The sequence below is a fragment of the Amblyraja radiata genome, chromosome 24 (assembly GCF_010909765.2).
Source record: "Amblyraja radiata isolate CabotCenter1 chromosome 24, sAmbRad1.1.pri, whole genome shotgun sequence".
NCBI classification, from domain to species: Eukaryota; Metazoa; Chordata; class Chondrichthyes; order Rajiformes; family Rajidae; genus Amblyraja; species Amblyraja radiata.
Window position 1 is genome coordinate 39334709 of NC_045979.1, and position 26401 is coordinate 39361109.

General features: G+C 45.0%; 2 protein-coding genes across 2 annotated transcripts in view; both read left to right on the forward strand.

Moving 5' to 3' along the window:
* Window positions 1-26401, forward strand: part of cr1 (complement C3b/C4b receptor 1 (Knops blood group)) — a 791565-nt gene that overhangs the window by 371545 nt on the left and 393619 nt on the right. The window lies entirely within an intron of this gene.
* Window positions 1313-22716, forward strand: LOC116987080 (E-selectin-like). Its single transcript, XM_033042988.1, has 8 exons — window positions 1313-1450; window positions 3417-3599; window positions 4171-4267; window positions 5785-5858; window positions 7488-7559; window positions 12067-12087; window positions 17841-17928; window positions 22605-22716. The coding sequence occupies exons 1-8, from the start codon at window positions 1345-1347 to the stop codon at window positions 22702-22704; spliced, it is 741 nt and encodes a 246-aa protein (XP_032898879.1). The 5' UTR covers window positions 1313-1344; the 3' UTR covers window positions 22705-22716.

Consider the following 26401-nt stretch of genomic DNA (forward strand, 5'->3'; position numbering starts at 1 on the left):
TTATTGTCATTCAGACATTTCAGTCTGAATGAAATTGTTAGTTCATGCTGTGAATTAAATATAATTATTCAGCCTCATCTCAGCTGTGTTGTTGAAACACTGATCCAGGTAACTCATTTTTACACCAGGTTTCTCTGCAATAACATGTCTTTGTGTATCTAGCTATCGGCTGGTGGGTCGCAGCTACTTACAGTGTGCAGTTGGTGGATGGGATGGCCAAGTCCCAGTGTGTGAAGGTGAGGTTGGACACGGAACATCGTATAGTTTAGACATACAGCGTGGAAACAGGCCCTTCGGCCCACCGAGTCTGCACTAGCCAGTGACCCCCGCACACTAACACTATCCTACACACACTGGGGACAATTTACATTTACACCAAGCTACAAACCTATACGTCTTTGGAGTTTGAGCAGAAACCGAAGATCTCTGAGAAAACCCACGCAGGTCACGGGGAGAACGTACAAACTCCGTACAGACAGCACCCGTAGTCAGGATGGAACCCGGGTCTCTGGCGCTGTAAGCGCTGTTAGGCGGCAACTCTAGCACTACGCCCACCGTGCATGAGGATACGCAGTGTTCCACAAACACACATGCATTGGACCACAGTATATTCATTTAATTTTGCGCCTGTGAGAGGGTTGCTCCCCTCTGCACTGAGTGCTTTTAATTCCTGAAGCTGAAGTTCTGATCCCACATTCCCTTGAGAGTATTAATTGTATTTCAGTTTGGTCTCCTAATCTGAGGAAGGATATTCTTGCCATAGAGGGAGTACAGAGAAGGGTCACCAGACTGATTCTTGGGATGGCAGGACTTTCATATGAAGAAAGACTGGATAGACTCGGCTTGTACTCGCTAGAATTTGAGGGGGGATCTCATAGAAACTTACAAAATTCTTAAGGGGTTGGACAGGCTAGATGCAGGAAGATTGTTTCCGATGTTTGGGGAAGTCCAGAACAAGGGGTCACAGTTTAAGGATAAAGGGGAAGGCTTTTAGGACCTAGATGAGAAAAACATTTTTCACACAGAGAGTGGTGAATCTCTGGAATTCTCTGCCACAGAAGGTAGTTGGGGCCAGTTCATTGGCTATATTTAAGAGGGTTAGATGTGGCCCTTGTGGCTAAAGGGATCAGGGGGTATGGAGAGAAGGCAGGTACAGGATACTGAGTTGGATGATCAGCCATGATTATATTGAATGGCGGTGCAGGTTCGAAGGGCCGAATGGCCTACTCCTGCACCTATTTTCTATGTTTCTATTTGTTCACAGTTGTGTCATGCGCTGCTCCCCCACTGATTAGTAACGGGAATACTTCCTCACCAGCCGACGGAGAGCTCTGGGAATACGGGATGGTGGCGGAGTACTCCTGCAGTGCCGGCTATTCATTAATCGGAGCGGGCAGACTGGTTTGTACAGAGACCGGGGAATGGGACAACACACCACCAACGTGCACAGGTAGAGTACAGTCGCTTTACAGCTGTCTGTCTGTCTGTCTGTAGCTTAGCCTGTAGCAAGTTTGTAGTGCTACTGAGACTCCCGCCTAGTCCTGTGTGTGATTGTGATCCTGCCACTGAGAAAATAATTGTTAACAATTAATAACTATATTAAGTCATCTATATGTGGTACTGCACCAAGAATGGATAGGACAGGTTTCGAGGGAATATGGGCGGGTGGGATGAGTGCAGATGGGACGTGTGAACAAGTTGGGCCAAATGGCCTGTTTCCACACTGTAAGCTCAATAACTGGACTCCAGTCGGCTCATCAATTAGTCAACTCTGCTAGTTCCCAAGCAGAGCAAGCCTAGCACGGCCATTCCCTCTTGTGACGAGTTTATCCCCTCACACATCCTTCATGTTGTTGTATCTGACCTACACTTGCACCAAGGGCAGCTCATGACTTGGTTCAGACAGCCCTGTTGTACACATTGTCAGCCCGTGAGCCACTAAGTACCTCATGGATCAGTGCTAGAACCACTACTCTTCACCAATGTGCCAATGACTAGAACAGCAGCAAAGTTTGCAGATGACACCAAGATAGGTGGGAAATCAATTTACAAGGAAGATAGGTCGGAGGGTGGTGAAAACCGCGCAGCACATCATCGGTGCCCCGCTCCCTGCCATGGATGCCCTCCACCGAAAACGGTGTCTGAGACGGGCTGGGAAGATCATTAAAGACCCCTCCCACCCCAACCATGGACTGTTTGCCCTCCTCCCATCAGGGAGACGGTACAGGAGCCTCAGGTCTCGTACCAGTAGGATGAGGAACAGCTTCTACAATTATACCATCACATTGCTGAACTCGGAATTCCGCCGATAGATTTCTCCGGTCCCTCCGTCCCCATTGTTTAATCATTCTGTATTTTTGATTATTCTGTATCTTCTTTTTTTTTAAATTTCTATATGCACTACTACTACGGACTGACGCAAAGCTGCATTTCGTTGTACCCATACTCAGTATTTGTGGAATGACATTAAAGTTGAATTGAATTGAATTGAATTGAATTGAACCTGTGGAATTCCTTGCCACAGACGGCTGTGGAGGCCAAGTCAGTGGATATTTTTAAAGCAGAGATAGATGGAGTATTGATTAGTACGGGTGTCAAAGGTTTTGGGGAGAATGGGGTTGGGAGGGAGAGATAGATCAGCCATGATTGAATGGTGGAGTAGACTTGATGGGCTGAATGGCATAATTCTACTCTTATTCCTTATGACAAAGCAGGTTGATGTGTCAGGTGAGTTGGCAAATGGGTTTAATGGAGTGTCTGGGAGGAAAATGCAAAGTTATTCCTTTTGGCAAAAAAGAACAAAAATGTCTAGGTGTTGCAGGTGATAAATCCTGGACTAATCTGCCATTCCCACTTTCCAAAGTCTCATTTTATGGAGTTCAGTTGAGTTTAGTGTCACGTGTAGCGAGGTATAGTGAAAAGCTTTTGTTGCGTGCTAACCAGTCAGCAGAAAGACAACACACGATTGCAATCGAGCTGTTCACAGTGTACAGATACATGATAAGGGAATAATGTTTAGTGCAAGGTAAAGCCAGCAAAGCCCCATCAAGGATAGTCCAAGGGTCACCAAAGAGGTAGATAGTAGTTCAGGACCGCTCTCTGGGAGTGATAGGATGGTTCAGTTGCCTGATAACAGCTGGGAAGAAACTGTCCCTGAATCTGGAGGTGTGCGTTTTCACACTTCTGTACCTCTTGCCCGATGGGAGGTGGGAGAAGAGGGAGTGGCCGGGGTGAGTCTGGTCCTTGATGATGCTGCTGGCCTTGCCGAGGCAGCGTGAGGTGTAGATGGAATCAATGGAGGGGAGGTTGGTTTGTGTGATGGTCTGGGCTGTGTCCACAATTCGCTGAGTGGGACTGATACTTGGTGAATGGCCAGTATTCTGGTGAAGACTAATATGTGTCATTTTTCTGGGTAGTTGTCCAGTGTCAACAGCCAGTCCTGCCGGCGTTCAGCCAGATGGAGGCAGGAATCGCCCTCACCTACACGTATGGGGAAACCATCAGTTATCTCTGTGTCCGAGGCTCTCAGATGGTTGGCAGAAGTACAATTGAATGTAGAGAGAACAATACCTTTGTGCCTGGACCCCCCATCTGCAAACGTGAGTAGCCTCTGTATGAGCTGAGTGCTGGAGGGAAGGAATGGGTTAAACGTTTCCTCTTTCATGAACTTATGGATATCAGGTGGAAATGTTACTTTTCGGTTTAATGTGTGTGTCTTGCTGTGAAGATGTGAGATGTCGTGTTCAGGTCACGGCTGGTGGGGGTTTGGGATTTACATCAACTATGTCCACGGTTCTGGGTGTTGCCAAGCTGCTTGTATGTGGAAGATGCAGCGCTCCATGTGTCAGACCACTGCCGTGCCTTGTGGAGGCCAGAACGTGGAGCGAGATGGGGGCCCACAAGGTACCCCATTTCCAACCTGGTCTTATAGTGCATCGTGTTTAGTGAAGGACACAGAGTGCTGGAGTAACTCAGCGGGTCAGGCAGCATCTGTGGAGAACATGGATAGGTAATCATTTCATTCGCTAAACCTGGACTGTAAATAAGTGGGAGATCAGAATTGTCGGGGTTGTTGTGTAAAATTCAACACATTTGCGTCACGGGTGTGAAGAACGTGTTGGCGTGTGATGTTTACAACATCTTTAACTGCTTCCTTTTCTCCCTGTGTAGTGATTAACTGTGGCAGCCCAGGAATGATAGTGAATGGATATTCTCAGGCACCAGACACTACTTTTGGAAATCGAGCTAATTTCCAATGTAGAACAGGGTGAGCATTTGAACAATGAAAATCGCTAACGTTTGTAGTCACTGGAAATCTGCAATAAACTACAGAAAACGTTGAGCAGAGTCAGCGGGTCAGTCAGTCAGGATCTGTGGAGGGAGTGACAGCTCTTCTTTAGGTCCAAAAGGTAATATTAAATTGTAGAGAAGATGGCAGGAAAAAACGGTTAAAATTTAGTTTGACCCCTTTGGCCAGGAGGAAACCCACGAGGTCCCCACAGGGAGAATGTACAAACTCCGTACAGACAACTCCCATATCTGGAGAACATGGATAGGTGACACAGAGTGCTGGAGTAACTCAGTGGGTCAGGCAGTATCTGTGGAGAACATGGATAGGTGACGTTACACAGAGTGCTGGAGTAACTCAGTGGGTCAGGCAGCATCTGTGGAGAACATGGATAGGTGACGTTACACAGAGTGCTGGAGTAACTCAGCAGGTTAGGCAGCATCTGTGGAGAACATGGATAGGTGAGTTTGTGCTGTGAGCATTTGAGTTCCAGTCTTCATACTGTTTCCACACGAGGGTCCTGGCAATATCATGAAGCAGAAACATTTAATTAGTAAGTAAGTAGTTGAAGCTTTATGCAAAGTGCAGGCTGGAAGTGTGGACAAAGTTGCAGTAACGTGCGTACAGACACCAGTTAGTCCATCAGGGATCTTCCTTACAACTGTTCATGGTTTGTTCTATTTCATTGCCAACGTGTGATCTCTTTATTAGCCCATTGTATTGGTTTATGTGTCGATACATTTAGGATTAATCAAGAGGCAAGAGAGTTTGTTGTCATGTGTCCCAGATAGACAATGACATTCTTGCTTGCTGCAGCACAACAGGATATGTAAACATAATACAGAACGGGAGATAAAAGTTCAGTGTGTTTATAGACCATAAACCATATATACACAATAAATAAATAAACAGATAAAGTGCAATAGTAATAATAATAATAGTCTGTTATTGTTCAGAGCTTGATTGAAGTCGTGTTTAATAGCCTGATGGCTGTGGGGAAGTAGCTGTTCCTGAACCTGGATGTACCAGATTTCAGGCTCCTGTACCTTCTACCCGATGGTAGCGGAGAGATGAGTGTGTGGCCAGGATGGTGTGGGTCCTTGATGTTGCTGGCAGCCTTTTTGAGGCAGTGACTGCAATAGATCCCTTCGATTGTGGGGATCAATACAATGTATACATCTCCAGTGTGTATACAAAACCACTAATTCTGAAGAAGGGTCACGACCTGAAACGTCATCTATTTCCTATCTCCAGAGATGCTGCCTGACCCGCTGAGTTACTTCAGCACTCTATAAAACGTCACCTATCCATGTTCACCACAGATGCTCCCTGACCCGCTGAGTTACTCCAGCACTCTGTGAAACGTCACCTATCCATGTTCTCCACAGATGCTGCCTGACCTGCTGACCAGCACTTTTTGTGTATTTCTGGTATAAACCAGCACCTGCAGTTCCTTGTTATTATATTGCTTGACATCTTGTTTATCATTGATCTAGGTTCCTGATGGTGGGAAGGAACTACCGATTGTGCAAAGCTGGAGGCTGGGATGGTAAACCCCCAGTGTGTGAAGGTGAGTTATTCCCTGTGATGTTGGCATGTTGTGCAGTGGCCTTTAGTTGAGGCATTTACAGCCAGAGATTGGGCCGGTCTATGAAGGCAGGTTAGGATTCCATATTCCTTCATGTTCATGTGATAGGAACAAACGTAGGCCATTCGGCCCATCAAATTGATTTCATGATGAAAGAATGGATCGACTGGGCTTGTATTCACTGGAACTTAGAAGGATGAGAGGATATCTTATAGAGATATAAAATTTTTGCGGGATTGGACAGACTAGATGCATGAAAACAGTTCCATGTGTGGGGGGAGTCCAGAACAAGGGGCCACAGTTTAAGAATAAGGGGTCGGCCATTTAGGACTGAGATTAGGAAAGACGTTTTCAGCCAGAGAGTTGTGAATCTGTGGAATTCTCTGCCACAGAAGGCAATGTGGGCCAATTCAATGGATGTTTTCAAGAGAGAGTTAGATTTAGCTCTTAGGGTTAACGGAATCATGGGATTATGGGGATAAAGCAGGAACGGGGTACTGATTCTGGATAATTAGCCATGATCATATTGAATGACGGTGCTGGCTCGAAGGGCTGAATGGCCTATTTTCTATGTTTCCAAGTCTGCCATTCAATCATGGCTGATCTATCTCTCCCTCTTAAGCCCCATTCTCCTGCCTTCTCCCCGTAACACCTGGCAGTTGCTGCATTGCGATGGTCCATGGTGGAGGCCATGGATGATCACAGTCACAGCATCAGCATCGTGGACCACATCATGTTTATTGCTTTTTGAGTGACAGCAAAGTCTTGTTCAATTTGGAGTTGATGTGAATTGTCTCAATTGTGCCACCAAATCCCATTTCTCTGGCCTGGGAACAGAACAGTTATTCAAGATGAACTAATAGCTGAAGTAAGCTTCTTGTCATCTACAAATATCCCAACACAAGCAACAAACTCAAGGATCAAAAATGTCCAGATATTCTGATAACCCTTCATCAATTTTATTTAACAGAACTAAAACTCTTACACCAAGATTTTAGTTTAGAGATACAGCAGGGAAACAGGCCCTTCGGCCCACTGAGTCTACACCGACCAGCGATCACCCATACACTAGCACTACCCACACACACTAGGGACAATTTAAACACACACCAAGCCAAGTAACCTACAAACCTGTACGTCTTTGGAGTGTGGAAGGAAACTGGAGCACCCGGAGAAAACCTACGCAGGTCACGGGGAGAACGTACAAACTCCGTACAGACAGCACCCGTAGTCAGGATGGAAGCCGGCTCTGTGGCGCTGTGAGGCAGCAGCTCTACCCGCTGCGCCACTGAAACTAAAGATATTTAGTTGCTTAGCATTTTTGTTCAACGTATACATTTGAAGATTGACTCAAACCAAATTTGAGAGAGGAGGAACAGCTGCTGCCTGAGAATAAATGTGATTTAAAATAAAAACATTCCTGATGGTGGAGAGGGTTCTTAAAAACTTGACAATGATTCTCTAAGTTTCTAAATTACCAAAAATGTCACTCTGCATTACTATACGTTACTGTGCATTTTACTCTGCATGGCATGTGAATATAAGATGTGGGGATCTGAGTATTAGCATTGTGTCTGCTTGTCACACTTGTCATTGCCTCTCTGTATCTAGAAATAAAGTCCTCGTTGCCAGTGAGGAAGCCTGACTCTGGAGAGTCTATCAAGGGATCTCTCCAGTCTAACGGTACTGTACAACAGCTACCTCCTTCCTATTGATAAAGTTAAGGGCCTGTCCCACGAGCATGCGACTCCATGCGGCAAGCGCTACCTAACGTGGTCGCTTGAGCTGTACGGCCTCGCGGGGCCGGTCCCACTTCGATCGCCGGCGCCGTATGGAGTTGTGCGGAGCTGGTCCCGACATCGCGCGGGGCTCCGAAAAACTGACCGTTCAAAAATTCCGCGCGGCAACGGCCTGCCAGCCCGCAGCCGCCTCGACGGGCGTGTGGAATACTATTAAGATCACCAAGGAGGTGGTATTAGGGAAATTAATGAGACTGAAGGAGGATAAATCCCCTGGGCCTGATGGATTACATCCAAGGGTCTTGAGGGAGATAGCGGTGGGGATTGTGGATGCATTGGTGATAATTTTCCAAAACTCCCTGGAGGCAGGAACGGTCCCAGTGGATTGGAAAATGGCCAATGTAACACCTATATTTAAAAAAGGAAGTAAACAGAAGGCGGGTAACTATAGACCGGTTAGTCTAACATCGGTGGTGGGTAAAATGTTAGAGACAATTATTAAAGAAACACTAACGGGGCACTTGGATAAACATGACTTCATCGGACAGAACCAGCATGGTTTTGTGAAGGGGAAGTCCTGTTTAACGAATCTGCTCGAATTCTTTGAGGAAGTAACAACCCGGGTGGATAAAGGGGAACCGGTGGATGTGGTATACTTGGACTTCCAAAAGGCTTTTGACAAGGTGCCACATAAGAGACTATTGCTAAAAATAAAAAATTATGGGATTGGGGGTAATATATTAGCATGGGTAGAGGATTGGCTAACAAATAGGAAGCAGAGAGTGGGGATAAATGGTTCATACTCGGGATGGCAACCGGTAACTAGCGGGGTTCCGCAAGGGTCGGTGCTGGGACCCCAGTTGTTCACAATTTATATAAATGATTTGGAGGAGGGAACCAAGTGTAATATATCAAAATTTGCGGACGATACAAAAATGGGAGGAAAAGTAGGGGATGAGGAGGATAGGAAGAGTCTGCAAAAGGATATAGATAAGCTAGGTGAGTGGGCAACAACTTGGCAGATGAAATTTAATACTAATAAATGTGAAGTCATTCACTTTGGGAAAAAAATGATAGGGCAAGTTATTTTCTAAATGAGGAGGAGCTGCGTTGTAATGCAACGCAAAGGGATCTAGGGGTATTAGTACATGAATCACTAAAAGTTAGTATGCAGGTGCAGCAAGCAATCAGGAAGGCCAATGGAGTTTTGGCCTTTATTGCTAGGGGGATTGAGTATAAAAACACGGAGGTCTTGCTGCAGCTGTACACAGTATTAGTGAGACCACATTTGGAATACTGTGTACAGTTCTGGGGTCCATACTTAAGAAAGGATGTACTAGCCCTGGAGGCAGTGCAGCGAAGGTTTACAAGATTAATTCCTGCAATGAGGGGATTGACATATGAGGAAAGGTTAAGTAGGCTGGAACTCTACTCTTTGGAGTTTAGAAGAATGAGAGGCGATCTCATTGAAACATATAAGATCGTGAGGGGCCTTGATCGGGTGGATGCACCGAGGATGTTCCCAATGATCGGGGAAACTAGAACTAGGGGACATAGTTGCAGAATAAGGGGGGGCTCTTTTAAAACTGAGATGAGGAAGAACTTCTTCACCCAGAGGGTGGTTAATTTATGGAATTCACTGCCCCAGGGAGCAGTGGAAGCAGAAACTTTAAATATATTTAAGACTAAAATAGATGGTTTTTTAGCTGCCAAGGGGATAAGGGGCTACGGGGAGAGGGCAGGGATATGGACCTAGGTATGGTTAGTATAGTAAGACCTGAGTGATCTCCTGGACAAGTGTCGATCGCCTGGATTGGGGTCGGAGAGGAATTTCCCGGATTTTTTTCCCGAATTGGACCTGGGTTTTTATCCGGTTTTTTGCCTCCCCCAGGAGATCGCGAGGTTCTTGGGGTGGAGAGGGGTGATAGCGGTATAAAGGGGAGGGTAGTGTCTTGTGTTCTGTGTCTTGTGTCTACTGTTTGTGGGTAAGTGTGTCTGTTTAGTGTTCAGCCATGAGCGAATGGCGGTGCGGGCTCGACGGACCTGGTGGTCTACTCTCGCACCTACTTTCTATGTTTCTATGTTTCTATGTGGAGCGTATCGACACAGTACGTCATGCGCTAACTTCCCGCGGACTTTGCTCGAACTTTACGTCCCTCACTCGACCTCCGCGCGGCCCCCGCTTCTGGTTTGGATGCGCTTGACGCATGCGGGTCGCATGCTCATGGGACAGGCCCTTACCACTAAGCTTAGTTCACATTTATGATCAGCGAAAATAGATTTCTAAAAATGTGATTGAAAATGTTTGTTTAGTTGGGTTTAGAGATACAGCATGGACACAGGCCCTTCGGCCCCTCCGAGTCCACACCGACCATCGATCGCCCCGTTCACACACTAGTTGGGTTTAGAGATACAGCATGGACACAGGCCCTTCGGCCCCTCCGAGTCCACACCGACCATCGAACACCTGTTCGCACAAGTTCTGTCATCCCACTTTCTCACAGTTCAGCCCAGCTGTTTTTAATGATAACGGCAGAAATCTCTTGATGGTCAGCAAGACGAGATTTGTCCTATTCACCTGTTCACAATGTTGTTTCTCTCTCGAGCAATACTTCTTTGTTCCTCATAGAGTGATACGGCATGGAAACAGGCCCTTCTGCCCAACTTGCCCATTCCGGCCAACATGTCCCATCTACATTAGTCCCACCTGCCTGCGTTTGACCCATATTCGTCTAATCCTGTCCTGTCCATGTACCTGTCTAACTGTTCCTTAAATGTTGCGATACTACCTGCCTCAACTACCTCCTCTGGCAGCTCGTTCCATACACCCACCATCTTTTGTGTAAAAAAGGTTCCCCTCAAGTTCCTATTGAATTTTTCCACCCTCACCTTAAACCCATGTCTTCTGATTATCAATTCCAGGTAAAAGACTCTGTGCGTTTACCGAATCTATTTCTCTCATGATTTTATACACCTCTATAAGATCTCCCCTCATCCTCCAGCGCTCCAAGGATTAGAGACTCACCTACTCTCCCTGTACCTCAGGCCTCGAGTCCTGGCAACATCCTCGTAAAGCTTCTCTGAACACTTCCTAGCAACAGCGTCTTTCCGATAACTGTTGAAAATGTCAGTATTCTACGACAAACTCAAGCTAAAATAAACACATAAAACTGGGAAGTGAATCTTCCTTTGCAGAATGAACAGAAAAACTATGGCAAACTTTGCAATGGGCGACGAGACAGAAAGAAGTTTAGAGATGCAGAACGGAAACAGGCCCTGAAACAGGAGTGTGGGAGGAAACCGAAAATCTCAGAGAAATCCCACGCGGTCGCGGGGAGAACGTACAAACTCCGTACAGATCGAACCCAGGTCTCCGGCGCTGCAAGCGCTGAAAGACAGCATCTCTACCGCTGCGCCACCGTGCCGCCATAGTTTGATGTGCCTTTAACTTTCGGAGCCAGTAAACACTGACTTGAAACGTCCCTGCCAAACCTCTCGCATGTTGACCAGTTATAAAATCCGCCTGGAATTCCCCATTCCTTGTTTATTACGGTCGACTTCCTTTCAATTGAGTGCACATCATGTTCCTGGAAAAGAGACGGATTTATTCCTCATTATATCAGTATTAACGTTTAATTTTGCTTTATCTGTTACACACATTGTGAGGAAATGGTGCGGGGATCTCGGTTTCACACCTGACCCTGTCTCTCTTTCTCCTGCAACTATTTTCCATGTTTACTCGCACAGATTTATTTCTTTTTGACCTTTTATTCATTGACAAGATGGACTCTGCCAATTAGACGATTATTTATGGTTCCTCCCAAAACATCTTAGAACTGAGCAACAGTTTTGTCATATAGATCAGTACAGCACAGGAACAAGAACAGGCCCTTCAGCCCACAAAGTCCGTGCTGGACATGATGCCAAGACCAACTCTTATCTACCTGCACACAATCCATATCCCTCCATTCCCTGTATATCCATGCGCCTATCCTAAAGCCTCTTCAACACCGCTGTCGTATCTGCCTCCACCACCACCCCCCTCCCCCTGGCAGCACGTTCCAGGCTCCCACCACATTCTGTGTGAAACACTTGCCCCGCACATCTCCTTTAAACTTTGTCCCTGTCACGTTGAACCTGTGTCCTCCAGTGTTTGGTTTTCCATCCTGGGGAAAAGCTTCTGACCTTGGAGGTTCCAGCTTTGTTCATTAGTCGCTTGGGTTGTTTCTCCTTTTGTGTTTTTTTGCCAGTAAATAATCTGTAACTAAGGTGCAATAGTGAGGTCATTTCTGTTATTAGTTTAATTCCATCGTTAATATTTCCTCACTATGTCTGACAATGGTCTATTTTAGTAGCAACCTAAGACTTTCCATAAATTAAACGTTACTTGTATTGTTCAGCTGAGAACTTGTATACAGCCAATGCAATCTTGGTTTCGTTCAATCCTACAGCACATAGGAAGCAAGGCCTTGGTGAGGCACACTTGGAGCATGCAAGTTTTTCATTATATTTATAAACATTGCACTGTTTAATTTATTTTATAGCTGCATGGTTTGCAAGTGTGTATGATTGTATATAACGCAAGACAGTTGTGATACAGGTAATTGTACAAACACACTCACTAGATTTTCACAAGCATCTTACAACCCAGCAGTATGAATATTGACTTCTCTACTTCAAGTAACCCTGGCCTTCCCTCTCGCACCATTCACAAGTTGTAGGAGTAGAATTAGGCCATTCGGCCCATCGCGTCTACTCCACCATTCAATCATGTCTGATCTCTGCCTCCTTAGCCCATGTTCCTGCCTTCTCCCCATAACCCTCGACACTCGTTCTAATCAAGAATTTGCCTATCCCTGCCTTAAAAATATCCACTGCCTTGGTCTGCACATCCTTCCTGCAATGGTCACCTGGCCAGGTGCATTTCCCAATACAAAGTCCAGTTCAGTCCCTCCTCCAGTCAGTCTGTCCACATTCTTGGATAATGCCAACATATTCTGCCCTGTCAGTCTCTCGCCCAAAGGGAACCCAGTCAATAATGGGGCAGTTAAAGTCCATGGCTTCAACCTTGTTGCTGATACAACTTTTCATAACTACTCTGCATATCTGTTTTAATACCTTACTATGCAGTAACATGCATCAGTTCTCACTGATTTTTTTATTTCATTATGTCTATGTGAATTTCATTGTGTATAAAATCATGAGAGGAATAAATCGGATAGATACACAGTCTCTTGCCCAGAGTTGGGGAATCGAGGACCAGAGGACATAGGTTTAAGGTGAAGGGGAAAAGATTTAATATGAATCTGAGGGGTAACTTTTTCACACAAAGGGTGGTGGGTGTATGGAACGAGCTGCCAGAGGAGGTAGTTGAGGCTAGGACTATCCCATCGTTTAAGAAAGAGTTAGATAGGTACATGGATAGGACAGTGTAATGTGTTCATACATATTCATGTATATGTTAATGAGTTGGTGTTGTATATAAGCAGGGAATGTTGGGTAATAAATCTCTCTCTCATGATCCAGGCAACCTGCGTGTAAGTTGGTATTCATTCTGCCGTAAGGAATATAACAAAATTGGCGACGTGGATGGGCTAGAGCTTGTGAACTCATCCTTTAAATACAGTGCAGGACTGTTTTGCAACACACAGTATTGTTTAACATTTTAAACAGTAAATACGGAGTTGTGTCGCAGTTGTTTGTGAGCTGGACATGATAGGCCGCAGATCCTTCTATGCAGGGTACTGTAGTTTAAAACAGCAGCTGGACAAATCATCGAGAGTTTGTCAAGGTATCTCTATGTTGTGTCTACATGGCAAGATGTCATCCTTGGGATTGTATAAGATTTTTTTTTTGAGTTCCTCAAGCTGAATAGCCTTTGTACAGCTAAGTTTTAGGTGAATTGTTACACCAGAACAGTCAGGAAATCTGGGTTTTTGAACAGACTTAAAAAAGAAGAGCACAACACGATGGCATCGTCCACAGGCTACATGGGAAACCTTGGCACTTTTGACAAGAGTAGAGAGCTGTTCAGCTCCTATGTAGAGAGCAAACATGTTATTCATGGCAAACAACATAATGGAGAATAGTGGTGAAGGAGAGATAGTGACTGAAACAAATAAGGCCGTTTGCGAACGCATGAAAGCGATTCTGCTCACGGAGCTCGGTCCTGAAGTGTACGGCACACTCGTGAATCTCCTTGCGCCCATAAAGGCAAAAGACGTGCCATTCAATGACATTATGAAGAAGTTGGAGGAGCAGCTCAATAAAGGGGAGGCCATTTAAGACTGAGGTGAGAAAAAGCGTTTTCACCCAGAGAGTTGTGAATTTATGGAATTCCCTGCCACAGAGGGCAGTGGAGGCCAAGTCACTGGATGGATTTATGAGAGAGTTAGATAGAGCTCGATGGACTAGTGGAGTCAAAGGATATGGGGAGAAGGCAGGCACGGGTTATTGATAGGGGACGATCAGCCATGATCACAATGACTGGCGGTGCTGGCTCGAAGGGCTGAATGGCCTCCTCCTGCACCTATTTTCTATGTTTCTATCTATGTTTCTATGTAATCCAAAGTGTCTGGAAATTGCCGAAAGCTATAAATTTGGCACTAGGAACCAGAAGTAGCACGAGACAATCAACACTACAGGTTTGTGGTCTAATGGATGAACAAATTCAGTCCAAACTCATGAACACTCCAGATCTCACATTCGAGCAAGCATGCAAGGTTGCGACCACAATGGAGATAGCATCAAAGAATGCTCGCGAGTTTCGCCCACCACGGACTGTAGTGACATTTACAGTCACAAGGCAGTGCCTATGGCCAAACCAAGATGTGCGAAAACAAAACCGAAGTATGGCGGGGTTCAGCCAGTTATTATCGTTCCAATGGTAATCACTCATCCCAATTTTGTCAGTTCAAAATGGCCAAATGCTGTAACTGCCAGAAGAAATAATAATAATAATGGATGGGATTTATATAGCGCCTTTCTAATACTCAAGGCGCTTTACATCGCATTATTCATTCACTCCTCAGTCACACTCGGTGGTGGTAAGCTACTTCTGTAGCCACAGCTGCCCTGGGGCAGACTGACGGAAGCGTGGCTGCCAATCTGCGCCTACGGCCCCTCCGACCACCACCAATCACTCACACACATTCACACACATTCACACATAGGCAAAGGTGGGTGAAGTGTCTTGCCCAAGGACACAACGACAGTATGCACTCCAAGCGGGATTCGAACCGGCTACCTTCCGGTTGCCAGCCGAACACTTAGCCCATTGTGCCATCTGTCGTCCCAAAGAAAGGCCACATCGCCTCAGCATGTCGGGCCAAGCTTAAAGCAGGAAACCAACAATCTGCAGGAAACAAGTGACAACATCAGAGAGAAGTTCACAACTTGAGGTGAATACAGATGGAAATGAACTTGGGTTGTACACCATTTATGCAACCAACATCGATAAGCCTACAACCAGCCAAGCAAGGAGTTTCGAACTAAACTATTGATTACTGAACAGTTAATCGATATGTGTATTGATACGGCAGCAGATTGTTCGGTCATGAGCAAAGACCTGCACGAAACAAAGTTCCCACAGATACCATTGTTTGAGAGTAAGGTCAAGCTGAGAACCTACTCGGGTGAAGTTTTGGAGACATGTGGACAAATGAACTGTAAAGTTCAGCATAATGGTCAGTCAGTAACACTGCCCATCATAGTGGCCAGCTACAGGAATAAACCAACCCTCCTTGGAAAGGATTGGCTGAGTAGCATAGAATTAGACTGGAAGAACATTTTCAGCGTCGATTTGTCCAAATCACATCTTGAAAACGTCATAAGCAAACATGCAGAAATATTTGCTGACAGTTACACGGGAATAACAGGGTACTCTGCACACATTCGACCAGCATGATGTGAGGCCTGTGTATTGTCGACCAAGACCTGTACCATATGCACTAAAGCAACAAGTGGAGGTAGAACTCAACAGGTTAGAACAGAATGGAGTACTCGTGAAGACAGACCAGAGTAACTGGGCAATGCCAATTGTGGCCGCACCCAAGGCCGACAAAACTGTCAACCAAGCCGTTGATGATGAACAAGACCTGTACGCAGAACTTAGCGGAGCAAGAGTCTTCACTAAACTGGATTTGTCTCACGCTTTCGCCCAACTCAATGTCGACAAGGAAAGTCAGCAGTACTTGACTATCAACGCACATAACGGCTTGTATTCATACACAAAGCTGCCCTATGGTGTGAAAAGGGTAATGATCATTTTCTGGTGCTAGTAGATAGTCATTCCAAATGGAGTGAGTTTAAGCATATGGGGTCAAGCACTGCTACTGAGTGTACCATAGATGAGTTGAGATTCATTTTTGCATTTCATGGTTTACCGGAAGAACTTGTTTCTGCCTCAGTTTCGTTCAGAACGGTTCAAAGAGTTCATGCAGCGGAATGGTGTAAAACACACACTTCTTCCCCCACACCATCCAGCCTCCAACGGGGCGGCGGAAAGGTCTGTTAGAGTTGTCAAAGATGCTCTCAAGAAACAGGGCAGTTCAAAGCTCAGCATGAAACACAGGTTGGCTAGTTTCTTGCTGAAGTACAGAACCACACAACACACAACAACAGATTACTCACCTGCACAACTGTTGATGAAGAGATTTAGAAGATTGAGGGGGGATCTTATAGAAACTTACAAAATTCTTAAGGGGTTGGACAGGCTAGATGCAGGAAGATTATTCCCGATGTTGGGGAAGTCCAGAACTAGGGGTCACAGTTTAAGGATAAGAGGGAAGTCTTTTAGGACCGAGATGAGAAAATCATTTTTTACACAAAGAGTGGTGAATCTGTGAAATTCTCTGCCACAGAAGGTAGTTAGGCCAGTTCATTGGCTATATTTAAGAGGGAGTTAGATGTGGTCCCTGTGGCTAAAGGGATCAGGGGGTATGGAGAGAAGGCAGGGATGGGATACTGAGTTGGATGATCAGCCATGATCGTTTTGAATGGCGGTGCAGGCTCGAAGGGCCGAATGGCCTACTCCTGCACCTATTTTTCTATATTTCTAAGAGAAGGCTAAGAATACACCTAAGTCTAGTTCAACCCAATTTGGCCTTGAGATTTGAGCAAAAACAGTTAAGTTAAAAACGCCATTTTGTCTCCCACCTTCAAGCCAGATGAGCAGGTTTGTGTTCTCAGTCCTCTCAATGTTGGGAAAATGGAGGAAATGCGTGGAACAAAAAGATACTTAGTTGAAGTTGGAGATAGGATCAAAAGTGTTCATGTTGATCAAATGATTCCAGCCAAAGATGAACCAAAAACTGAGCATGAAGTCCTAATCCCTGAGTTTTCATCTGAAAGTGAGTTGGAAGAGACCACTGTGATTGAAACACAAAGTTCAGTTAGTACAGACAAAGAGACAGATTCCTCTGGTCAAAGTCAGGGTACTAAAACAGAGCCAAACAAGCCAACAGTTGAGTCAACACCTAAACCTGTTACACGTGTTACTGTTAGACAATCAGGCAGGATCCGTAAACCAGTAAACCAGTCTGAAGAAGGGTTTCGGCCCGAAACGTCGCCTATTTCCTTCGCTCCATAGATGCTGCTGCACCCGCTGAGTTTCACCAGCATTTTTGTGTACCTTCGATCTTCCAGCATCTGCAGTTCCTTCTTGAACACATCCGTAAACCAGTAGTCAGATTAGGTTTTTAAGTTAAGTAACTCACTGTATAAGTAAAACGAAAATGTGTAGATATGTAAAATAAATATATTATGTTTATCATGTAAGATTTCATAAATACTGGTTTAAATCAGTATTTATGAAATGTGTATGTTAATGAGTTGGTGTTCAATATAAGCAGGGAATGTTGGGTAATAAAGCTCTCTCTCGTGATCCAGGCAACCTGCGTGTAAGTTGTTATTCATTCTGCCGTCCAGAACATAACAGACAGGTTTGTAGGGATATGGACCAAGCGCAGGCAGGTGGGACTAGTGTAGCTGGGACATGTTGGCCAGTGTGGGCAAGTTGGGCCGAAGGGCCTGTTTCCACACTGTATCACTGACTCTATTACAAACCACATTTTACATGTCAGTTTCAAGATAGCAGCAGCTAGAGTTTAGATCAATATTATTACCGGCTCAGTCAGTGGTATCATTACAAATATATTCACTTATTACTCCAGATAACATCGCTTTGTTCCAGTCACTCATTGTGTAATCATGTGTATTCTTTCAGGAACGATTGGCATTGTTGCCATTTGCATTACATCTTTCTGTACTGGGATCGCTCTTACTGCAGGAGTGTCACATATTAAGAAGAAACGGTGAGATGCTATCGTGTTATAAATCTCTTGGCAACTTCTGGAAACAATTAAAACCGTTCGGACCAGTCTGAAGAAGGGCCTCGACCCGACACAGGGATGTAATCCTGAGGCTCTATAAGGCGCTGGACAGGCCACGTTTGGAGTATTGTGAGCAGTTTTGGGCACTATATCTGAGGAAGGATGTGCTGGCTCTGGAGAGAGTCCAGAGAAGGTTTCCTAGAAAGATCCCAAGAATGAGTGGAGTAACATATGATGAGCGTTTGTCAGCACTGGGCCTGTACTCGCTGGAGTTTAGATGGATGAGGGGGACCTTATTTAAACAACGAATAGTGAAAGGCCTGGATAGAGTGGATGTGGAGAGGGTGTTTCCACTAGTGGGAGAGTCTAGGACCAGAGGTCATAAATTAAAGGAGGTTTCTTTAAGAAGGAGATGAGGAGGAATTTCTTTGGTCAGAGGGTGGTGAATCTTTGGCATTCTTTGCTACAGAAGGCTGTGAAGGCCAAGTTAATGAACATTTTTAAGGCAGAGAGAGGTTGATTGTAGATTAGTACAGGTGTTAGGGGTTATGGGGAGAAGGCAGGAGAATGGGGTTAGGAGGGAAAGATAGATCAGCCACAATTGAATGGGCTGAATGACCTAATTCTGCTCCTATTATATCACGTATCCATGTTCTCCAGGTATGTTGCCGATTCCATGGAGTTACTTCAGCACTTTGTGTATTTTTGTGTCCACCAGACTCTATCATTCCTTGTGTCTCATTAAATCTTCCTGCTTTGTGTATTTTGATTCTTTTCTTCCCCTTTCCCCTCTGCCATTTTGCACCTTTGCTTTCCTTTGAGTATTATTCCATTTAACAAGGCAAATAGTACTCAAGGGCCTATCCCACTTGCCGATGTTTTCGGCGACTGCCGGCATAATTGACTGACGTATCAGGTCACCGACAACGTCGTGGGGTAACGCGGCGTGACGATGTATTGACGCACGGTGTTTCCTCAAGTGCCGCAACGTTTTTTTTGCCGCCGCCGGATTTTGAAATGTTCAAAATCTTTCGGCGACGCTGATACGTCAGTCCATGACGCCGGCAGTCGCTGAAAAAATCGCCAAGTGGGACACTATTGACACTTTCAGACTAAGCCTTGAAGGAAATCATATGTATTACATTGTTGGTGGGAAACAGATAGAATGGAACAGCCACTGCATGCTTGACATAACAAGATAAGGATTTCTGTAGACCCATGGAACTGTTGATGCTGGTTTACCTCGGAAACGCCGCCAACATAATGTGTCAAATTGCAATAATAGCAGGTCAAGATAGATGACGTTTTGGGTGGAGACCTTTACTCGGGCTCATCTTGCATCAACATAAATTATTTTTGGTGGCTTATCTCAGACAAAACATGCATTATCCGACCACTGAGTTTTCAATGACTCATTGCATATCCGAACTGTAACAACACCGACCTCGCCCAAAAAAATCCCCCAGCTGGTTTGTTCAACACAATTTCCCTTTCATAAAGTGTAAGAAGGAACAGCAGATGCTGGAAAATGGTTTCGACCTGAAACGTCGCCTATTTCCTTCGCTCCATAGATGCTGCCTCACCTGCTGAGTTTCTCCAGCAATTTTTTCTACCTTCCCTTTCATAAATCAATGTTGGCTCTTTCAGTCATAGTCATACAGCATGGAAACAGGCCCTTCCACCCAACTTGCCCACACCAGCCAACATGCCCCATCTACACTAGTCCCATCTACCTGCGTTTGGCTCAGATCCATGTACCTGTCGAAATGTTGTTTAAACATTGTGATTGTACCGGCCTCAACTACCTCCTCTAGCAGCTCGTTCCATACACCCACCACCCTTTGTGTGAAAAAGTTACCCCACAAGTTTCTATTAAATCTTTCCCCTTCCCCTCTCTCACTTTAAACCTATGTCCTCTGGTTCTCGATTCCTCTACTCTGGGCAAGAGACTCTGTGTGTCTACCCGATCTATTCCTCTCGTGATTTTGTACACAAACCCTGTTTTCTAATTTATCATATCAGTAATAATAGATTGCAAAGTTGAACTAATTAGACATTTATTCCCACTCTTCTCTCTGTTCTGTTTAAATTGTCATGTTACATTTACCACCTACAGTGTGCAGGAATGCTCATTGACGTACATACTGTATCAGCCAACCCACACCCTCTTTCCATGGCTCTCTCTGTTCATACTCTGGGAATACGATCATTTGGCCCTGTAGGTTTATTGGCTTTCAGTCTATTAATTTCTCCAGCAATATTTTCTTTTACCAATTCTCATCTCGTTCCGTTAGAATCCTGGTACCCTCGCACCGCTGGGAATTTTTAAAATCCAAAATGTATTTAGGGAGGAACTGCAGATGCTGGTTTAAACCAAAGATAGACACAGATGGCTGGAGTAACTCAGCGGGTCAGGCAGCATCTCTGGAGAGAAAGAATGGGTTTAAGGAATGGGTGAGTTTGGGAAACCCATTCCTTCCATCCAGAGATCAAAATGCTGGAGTAACTCGCTGAGGTACTCCAGCATTTTGTGTATCTTCGATTTAAAGTAGCATCTGCAGTTCCTTCCGACACCTGCCACGCTTGATCCTGCCTCCTCTTTCCCAGCTGGAACCGAAACGTCACCTATCCATGTTCTCCAGAGATGCTTCCTGCCTGAGTTATTCAAGCATTTTGTGTCGAAAATTGGAACTTGCTACGAAAAGTGGAATCAGATACAATCAGCAGGTTTGAGAGACATTTGATTTGAAGTTTGAAAATTCCAAACACTTTTTAATCAACTCGCACCGAACGACTAGTTCCAAAGTTTTTGCCAGTTAAAGGATATTGAGAACACCTTTTTTACTCACCTTCTGTCCCCTCTGCCCAGCTTCCGGGTTTACCGTTCGCAGGAGTTCCCACGGTAACCGCAAAATATAAAGTTGCAATGCTCAACCACAAGTGTACAAGTCACTCTTGGAGAAATTCAAACTTGCTTGAATTTTCTCCCGAGTCACCAAGTTAAACGATTACCTGCCGTTAGCGCCACGGTGGTCCACGGTGGTCCACGAATGCCGTACTGTTATCGCACGAGGTTCCCACGATGTTAAACTCTGGTTAACTCATGCGTCAAGTCGCCCCGTGAAAAAGGCCTATTACTGCATAGTGATGGAAACAATTAAAAACACACATCAAAAGGTGCATTGCTTTATAAACCCTGCCATTCGCTTTTCAGTCTTGTTTCGGGCAACTTTAAACGCGGCTCGTGATTTTGTAAACCTCGACGGTCACTTCCCAGGGTAAAAGCTCCCAGCCTGTTTGGTTTATTGTTGCGTGTACCAAGGTACAGTGAAAAGTCTATTAATTTCTCCAGCAATATTTTCTTTTACCAATTCTCATCTCGTTCCGTTAGAATCCTGGTACCCTCGCACCGCTGGGAATTTTTAAAATCCAAAATGTATTTAGGGAGGAACTGCAGATGCTGGTTTAAACCAAAGATAGACACAGATGGCTGGAGTAACTCAGCGGGTCAGGCAGTATCTCTGGAGAGAAGGAATGGGTGACGTTTCAGGTCGAGACCCTTCTTCAGACTTCACCCATTCCATCTCTCCAGAGATGCTGACTGTCCCGCTGAGTTACTCCAGCATTTTGTGTCTGTCTTCGAGCCAAAGTATTTGTTCAATTCTTCTGCTATTTCATGGTTCCTCATTATGAATTCTCTCACTTCTGATGGTAAAGGACCTAGATTTGTCTTCACTAACTTTTCTCTTTTCATTTTTTAGAAGTTCTGGTTGTCTACCTCTACATTCCTTACACATTCACACCCACGCTGTATTTATGCTCCATTCACAAATTCCAGGCATTTTTAGTTAAATTCCAAACTGCCGCCAATTTCACCGGGTTTGCTGGTAACATATTATCTCTCCTTTGTAGAACTAATATTGTCCCTAATTTCCGATGTTGTCTGTGGTTGGGTTACTTTGAGTTTTTTACAAGAAAAGAAAGTTTCGCTGTTTGATTTCCTGCAGCCGTTCCTGAAATGTTAACCATTGCCGACCCCTGATATCTGAATCTTGATATCATTTTAAACCCGCAGCAAACAACTTCACAGCATCTCTGGAGAACATGGATAGGTGATGTTTTGGGACAGGACACTTCTTCACATTGGTAAGGTCCTGACCATGGATAGGAGAAGGGTCCCGACCCGAGAGGTCACCTATCCATGTTCTCCACAGATGCTGCCTGACCCGCTGAGTTACTCCAGCACTCTGTGAAACGTCACCTATCCATGTTCTCCACAGATGCTGCCTGACCCGCTGAGTTACTCCAGCACTTTGTGTCTTTTTTTGGTAAACCAGCATCTGCAGTTCCTTGTGTCAGCAGAAGTCTTCTCATTGTTTAGATACTTACCCAGATGTTGTAAGGAGATGTGGGAACTCCTGAAGTTGCATCAGTTCACTGGTGTGTTGTTAACCATACTCTGGCTTTCTCTGGGGAGTGGCCACATGGACAATTGTGGGACAAAGTGAGAGGCAAAAGGGAGTGCTGGAATCTTGAACTGAAAGCCAAGGGCTGGAGTAACTCAGCGGGACAGGCAATGTTGGGGGCAGGCAAAGTCATGTTTTTCAACTTTCACTGATAAGTTGCTGAGCTGTTGATGATTTGTAATTTGTAACCAGGTGGTGTCGGCCCAGGAAATGTAAACCCTGTAAGAGAGTTCACATCATCCCTCAGCCCAACCCAGGCCAAGTGGAGGTCCTCACCGATCACCCGACATGATCTTCACAAAGTTAAAACCTACAATGATGAGAGATAAGCATTGAGAAATGATGACACAACATGGTAGAGTAACTCAGCGGGTCAGGCAGCATCTGTGGAGAACATGGATAGGTGACGTTTCACAGAGTGCTGGAGTAACTCAGCGGGTCAGGCAGCATCTGTGGAGAACATGGATAGGTGACGTTTCACAGAGTGCTGGAGTAACTCAGCGGGTCAGGCAGCATCTGTGAAGAACATAGATGGGTGACGTTGCGGGTCGCCAAAGAACCGGGTTCGATCCTGACATTGGCTGCCATCTGTGTGGAGTTTGCACGTTCTCCCTGTGAGCACAGTTGTTTCCTCCCGGTGCTCCGGTTTCCTCCCTCATTCCAAATATGTGCGGGTTTGTAGGTTAATTGGCTTACATCATCCCTGATCCTGCCATCCTAACCACTGTAAGGCTAAAGAGGAAAGTTGAAAAACACCTCACCTTATCTTACCTTTGCTCTTCTCAGCCGCCTCACTGAAGCCTCTCGAGACAAAGCCTTGCGCTTACATTTCAAACACAGTCTTCATCTTTTGAATACTCACATTGCGAGCGATTGCTATGCCTGTCAGGATCAGAAAACATTCAGCCATACCATGCTCAGCACTCTTCTCATCTCACTGTTGTTTATTTGGGACGAAAGCCTACAACATATACATCAATGTTCGTTAAATGCCAGACATTTTTTAATACAATTTAAAGTACTCCAAATCTGAGGAAAGACTTTCTTGCCATAGAGGGAGTACAGGAAAGGTTCACCAGACTGATTCCTGAGATGCCAGGACTTTCATATGAAGAAAGACTGGATAGAGTCGGCTTGCGCTCGCTAGAATTTATGAGATTGAGGGGGGATCTTATAGAAACTTACAAAATTCTTAAGGGGTTGGACAGGCTAGATACAGGAAGATTGTTCCTGATGTTGGGGAAGTCCAGGACAAGTGGGTCACTGTCTGAGGATAGAGGGGAAATCTTTTAGGACCGAGATGAGAAAATCATTTTTTACACAGAGAGTGGTGAATCTCTGGAACTCTCTGCCACAGAAGGTAGTTGAGGCCAGTTCATTGGCTATATTTAAGAGGGAGTTAGATGTGGCCCTTGTGGCTAAAGGGATCAGGGGGTATGGAGAGAAGGCAGGTACGGGATACTGAGTTGGATGATCAGCCATGACCATATTGAATGGCGGTGCAGGCTCGAAGGGCCGAATGGCCTACTCCTGCACCTATTTTCTACATTTCTACGTTTCTATGTACATAGACTGCATTATTCTAAAACAAAATGAAATATAATTTTTCCTAATATCTCTCCTATCTATGATAAATGTCAATACTCTGCGGCTCGAATGTCGGTGAAACATCACTCCCTGACGAGCTCAATGCGTTTTACGCACGCTTTGACAGGGAGAATACTGATGTGCCTTCCCGATTCCCCATTCGCTGTGATGGCATTTCAGTCTCAGTCACAGAGGCCGATGTCAGGAAATCCTTCAGAGGGGTGAACCCACGAAAAGCACCTGGTCCTGATGGTATACCCGGTCGTGTTCTAAAAACCTGTGCGGACCAACTGGCGGGAGTTTTTACGGACATTTTCAACCTCGCACTTCTGAGGTCTGAGGTCCCGACCTGCTTTAAAAGGGCATCAATTATACCGGTGCCCAAGAAGAGTAAGGTGACGTGCCTCAATGACTATCGACCAGTGGCACTAACGCCGGTGGTGATGAAGTGCTTTGAGAGGTTGATCATGGAGCAAATCAACTCCTACCTCGACAAAATCCTGGACCCACTGCAGTTCGCTTACCGCCACAACAGATCAACGGTGGATGCGATCTCGCTGGCCCTCCACTCCGCACTGGACCACTTGGACAACAAAAACTCATATGTCAGGCTGTTATTCATTGATTACAGCTCGGCATTTAACACAATCATCCCCTCCAAACTGGTTACCAAACTCGCAGAACTGGGTCTCTGCGCATCCCTCTGCAACTGGATCCTCGACTTCCTCGTCCACAGACCACAGTCTGTTCGTATTGGTGGAAATGTGTCAGCCTCGATAACAATCAGCACGGGAGCACCTCAAGACTGCGTGCTCAGCCCCCTGCTGTACTCACTCTATACCCATGACTGCGTAGCGAACCAGTGCGAACTCCATCATCAAGTTCGCTGATGACACCACCATCGTGGGGCGTATCACTGATGGGGATGAGTCATAATCTAGAAGAGAGATCGAGCAACTGTCCATATGGTGCCAGTGCAATAACCTGGCCCTCAACACCAGCAAAACCAAGGAACTGATTGTGGACTTTGGAAGGAGTAGGAGGGGGACCCACAGCCCCATTTATATCAACGGGTCGATGGTTGAAAGGGTCAAGAGCTTCAAATTCCTGGGCTTGCACATCTCTGAAGATCTTTCCTGGTCCGAGAACACTAATGCAATCATCAAAAAAGCACATCAGCGCCTCTACTTCCTGAGAAGTTTACGGAGAGTCGGATTGTCAAGGAAGACTCTCTAACTTCTACAGGTGCACAGTAGAGAGCATGCTGACCGGTTGCATCGTGGCTTGGTTCGGCAATTTGAGCGCCCTGGAGAGGAAAAGACTACAAAAAGTAGTAAACACTGCCCAGTCCATCATCGGCTCTGACCTTCCTTCCATCGAGGGGATTTATCGCAGTCGCTGCCTCAAAAAGGCTGGCAGTATCATCAAAGACCCACACCACCCTGGCCACACACTCATCTCCCTGCTACCTTCAGGTAGAAGGTACAGGAGCCTGAAGACTGCAACAACCAGGTTCAGGAATAGCTACTTCCCCTCAGCCATCAGGCTATTAAACCTGGCTCGGACAAAACTCTGATTATTAACAACCACTTTCTGTTATTTGCACTTTATTTGCAGTTTATTTATTCATGTGTGTATATATTTATATCATGGTATATGGACACATTTATCTGTACTGTAGTAAATGCCTACTATTTTTCTGTGTGCTTAAGCAAAGCAAGAATTTCATTGTCCTATACAGGGACACATGACAATAAACTCACTTGAACTTGAACTAATTTAACCCATACCTTTGTAAATTGTATAAAAATTAAAAATTACTGGATGGATATTTTTAAAATAATCTTTGTAGTTGTTAATACCCAACTGGATCCCGGTCCCAATTTAATAATATTGGGCATATCAGAACAATAACTAAAACTTACAACAAACCAAATAAATTTCCTTAATAAAATATTAAAATTTTGGAAAAACCCAGCAACCCCCACAATCAAAATGTGGATTATGGAGATGTCGGAGACCTTAGATTTGGAAAAAATTAGATTTGTCTTAATTGACAAACCAGAATTATTTACTAGAATATAGTCTCCATTTATAGATTATTTGAAGGGGTCGATTGGCCCGGCGCGGAAGCCTGACTGAAACCTGAATCCAGGAGTAGATGAATATTTATGTTCTCTGACCTACCTACCTATCTCCTGAGTTGTATTATTGATAGTTTATCCTACTTTTCTAATTTGTTTTCTTTCTTTCTTTCTTTTTTCCTAACTATAAATATAAATAAATAATTAGAGGCAATGTTAATATGTAACGGATAAAGGAGGATCCCAGCTACTTTGATAACTGGGTCCCTGGAATCCTGGACATTTAATATGGAACCATTAAACAAAGTTTGTATTGGT

Excerpts from the sequence above, each read along its gene's own strand:
- LOC116987080 (XM_033042988.1), top strand. The coding sequence starts at position 1,345 with ATGGTGGCGGAGTACTCCTGCAGTGCCGGCTATTCATTAATCGGAGCG. Across the intron at positions 4,268-5,784 it reads AATTTCCAATGTAGAACAGG|GTTCCTGATGGTGGGAAGGA; the intron begins GTGAGCATTTGA and ends TCATTGATCTAG. Across the intron at positions 5,859-7,487 it reads TAAACCCCCAGTGTGTGAAG|AAATAAAGTCCTCGTTGCCA; the intron begins GTGAGTTATTCC and ends CTCTGTATCTAG.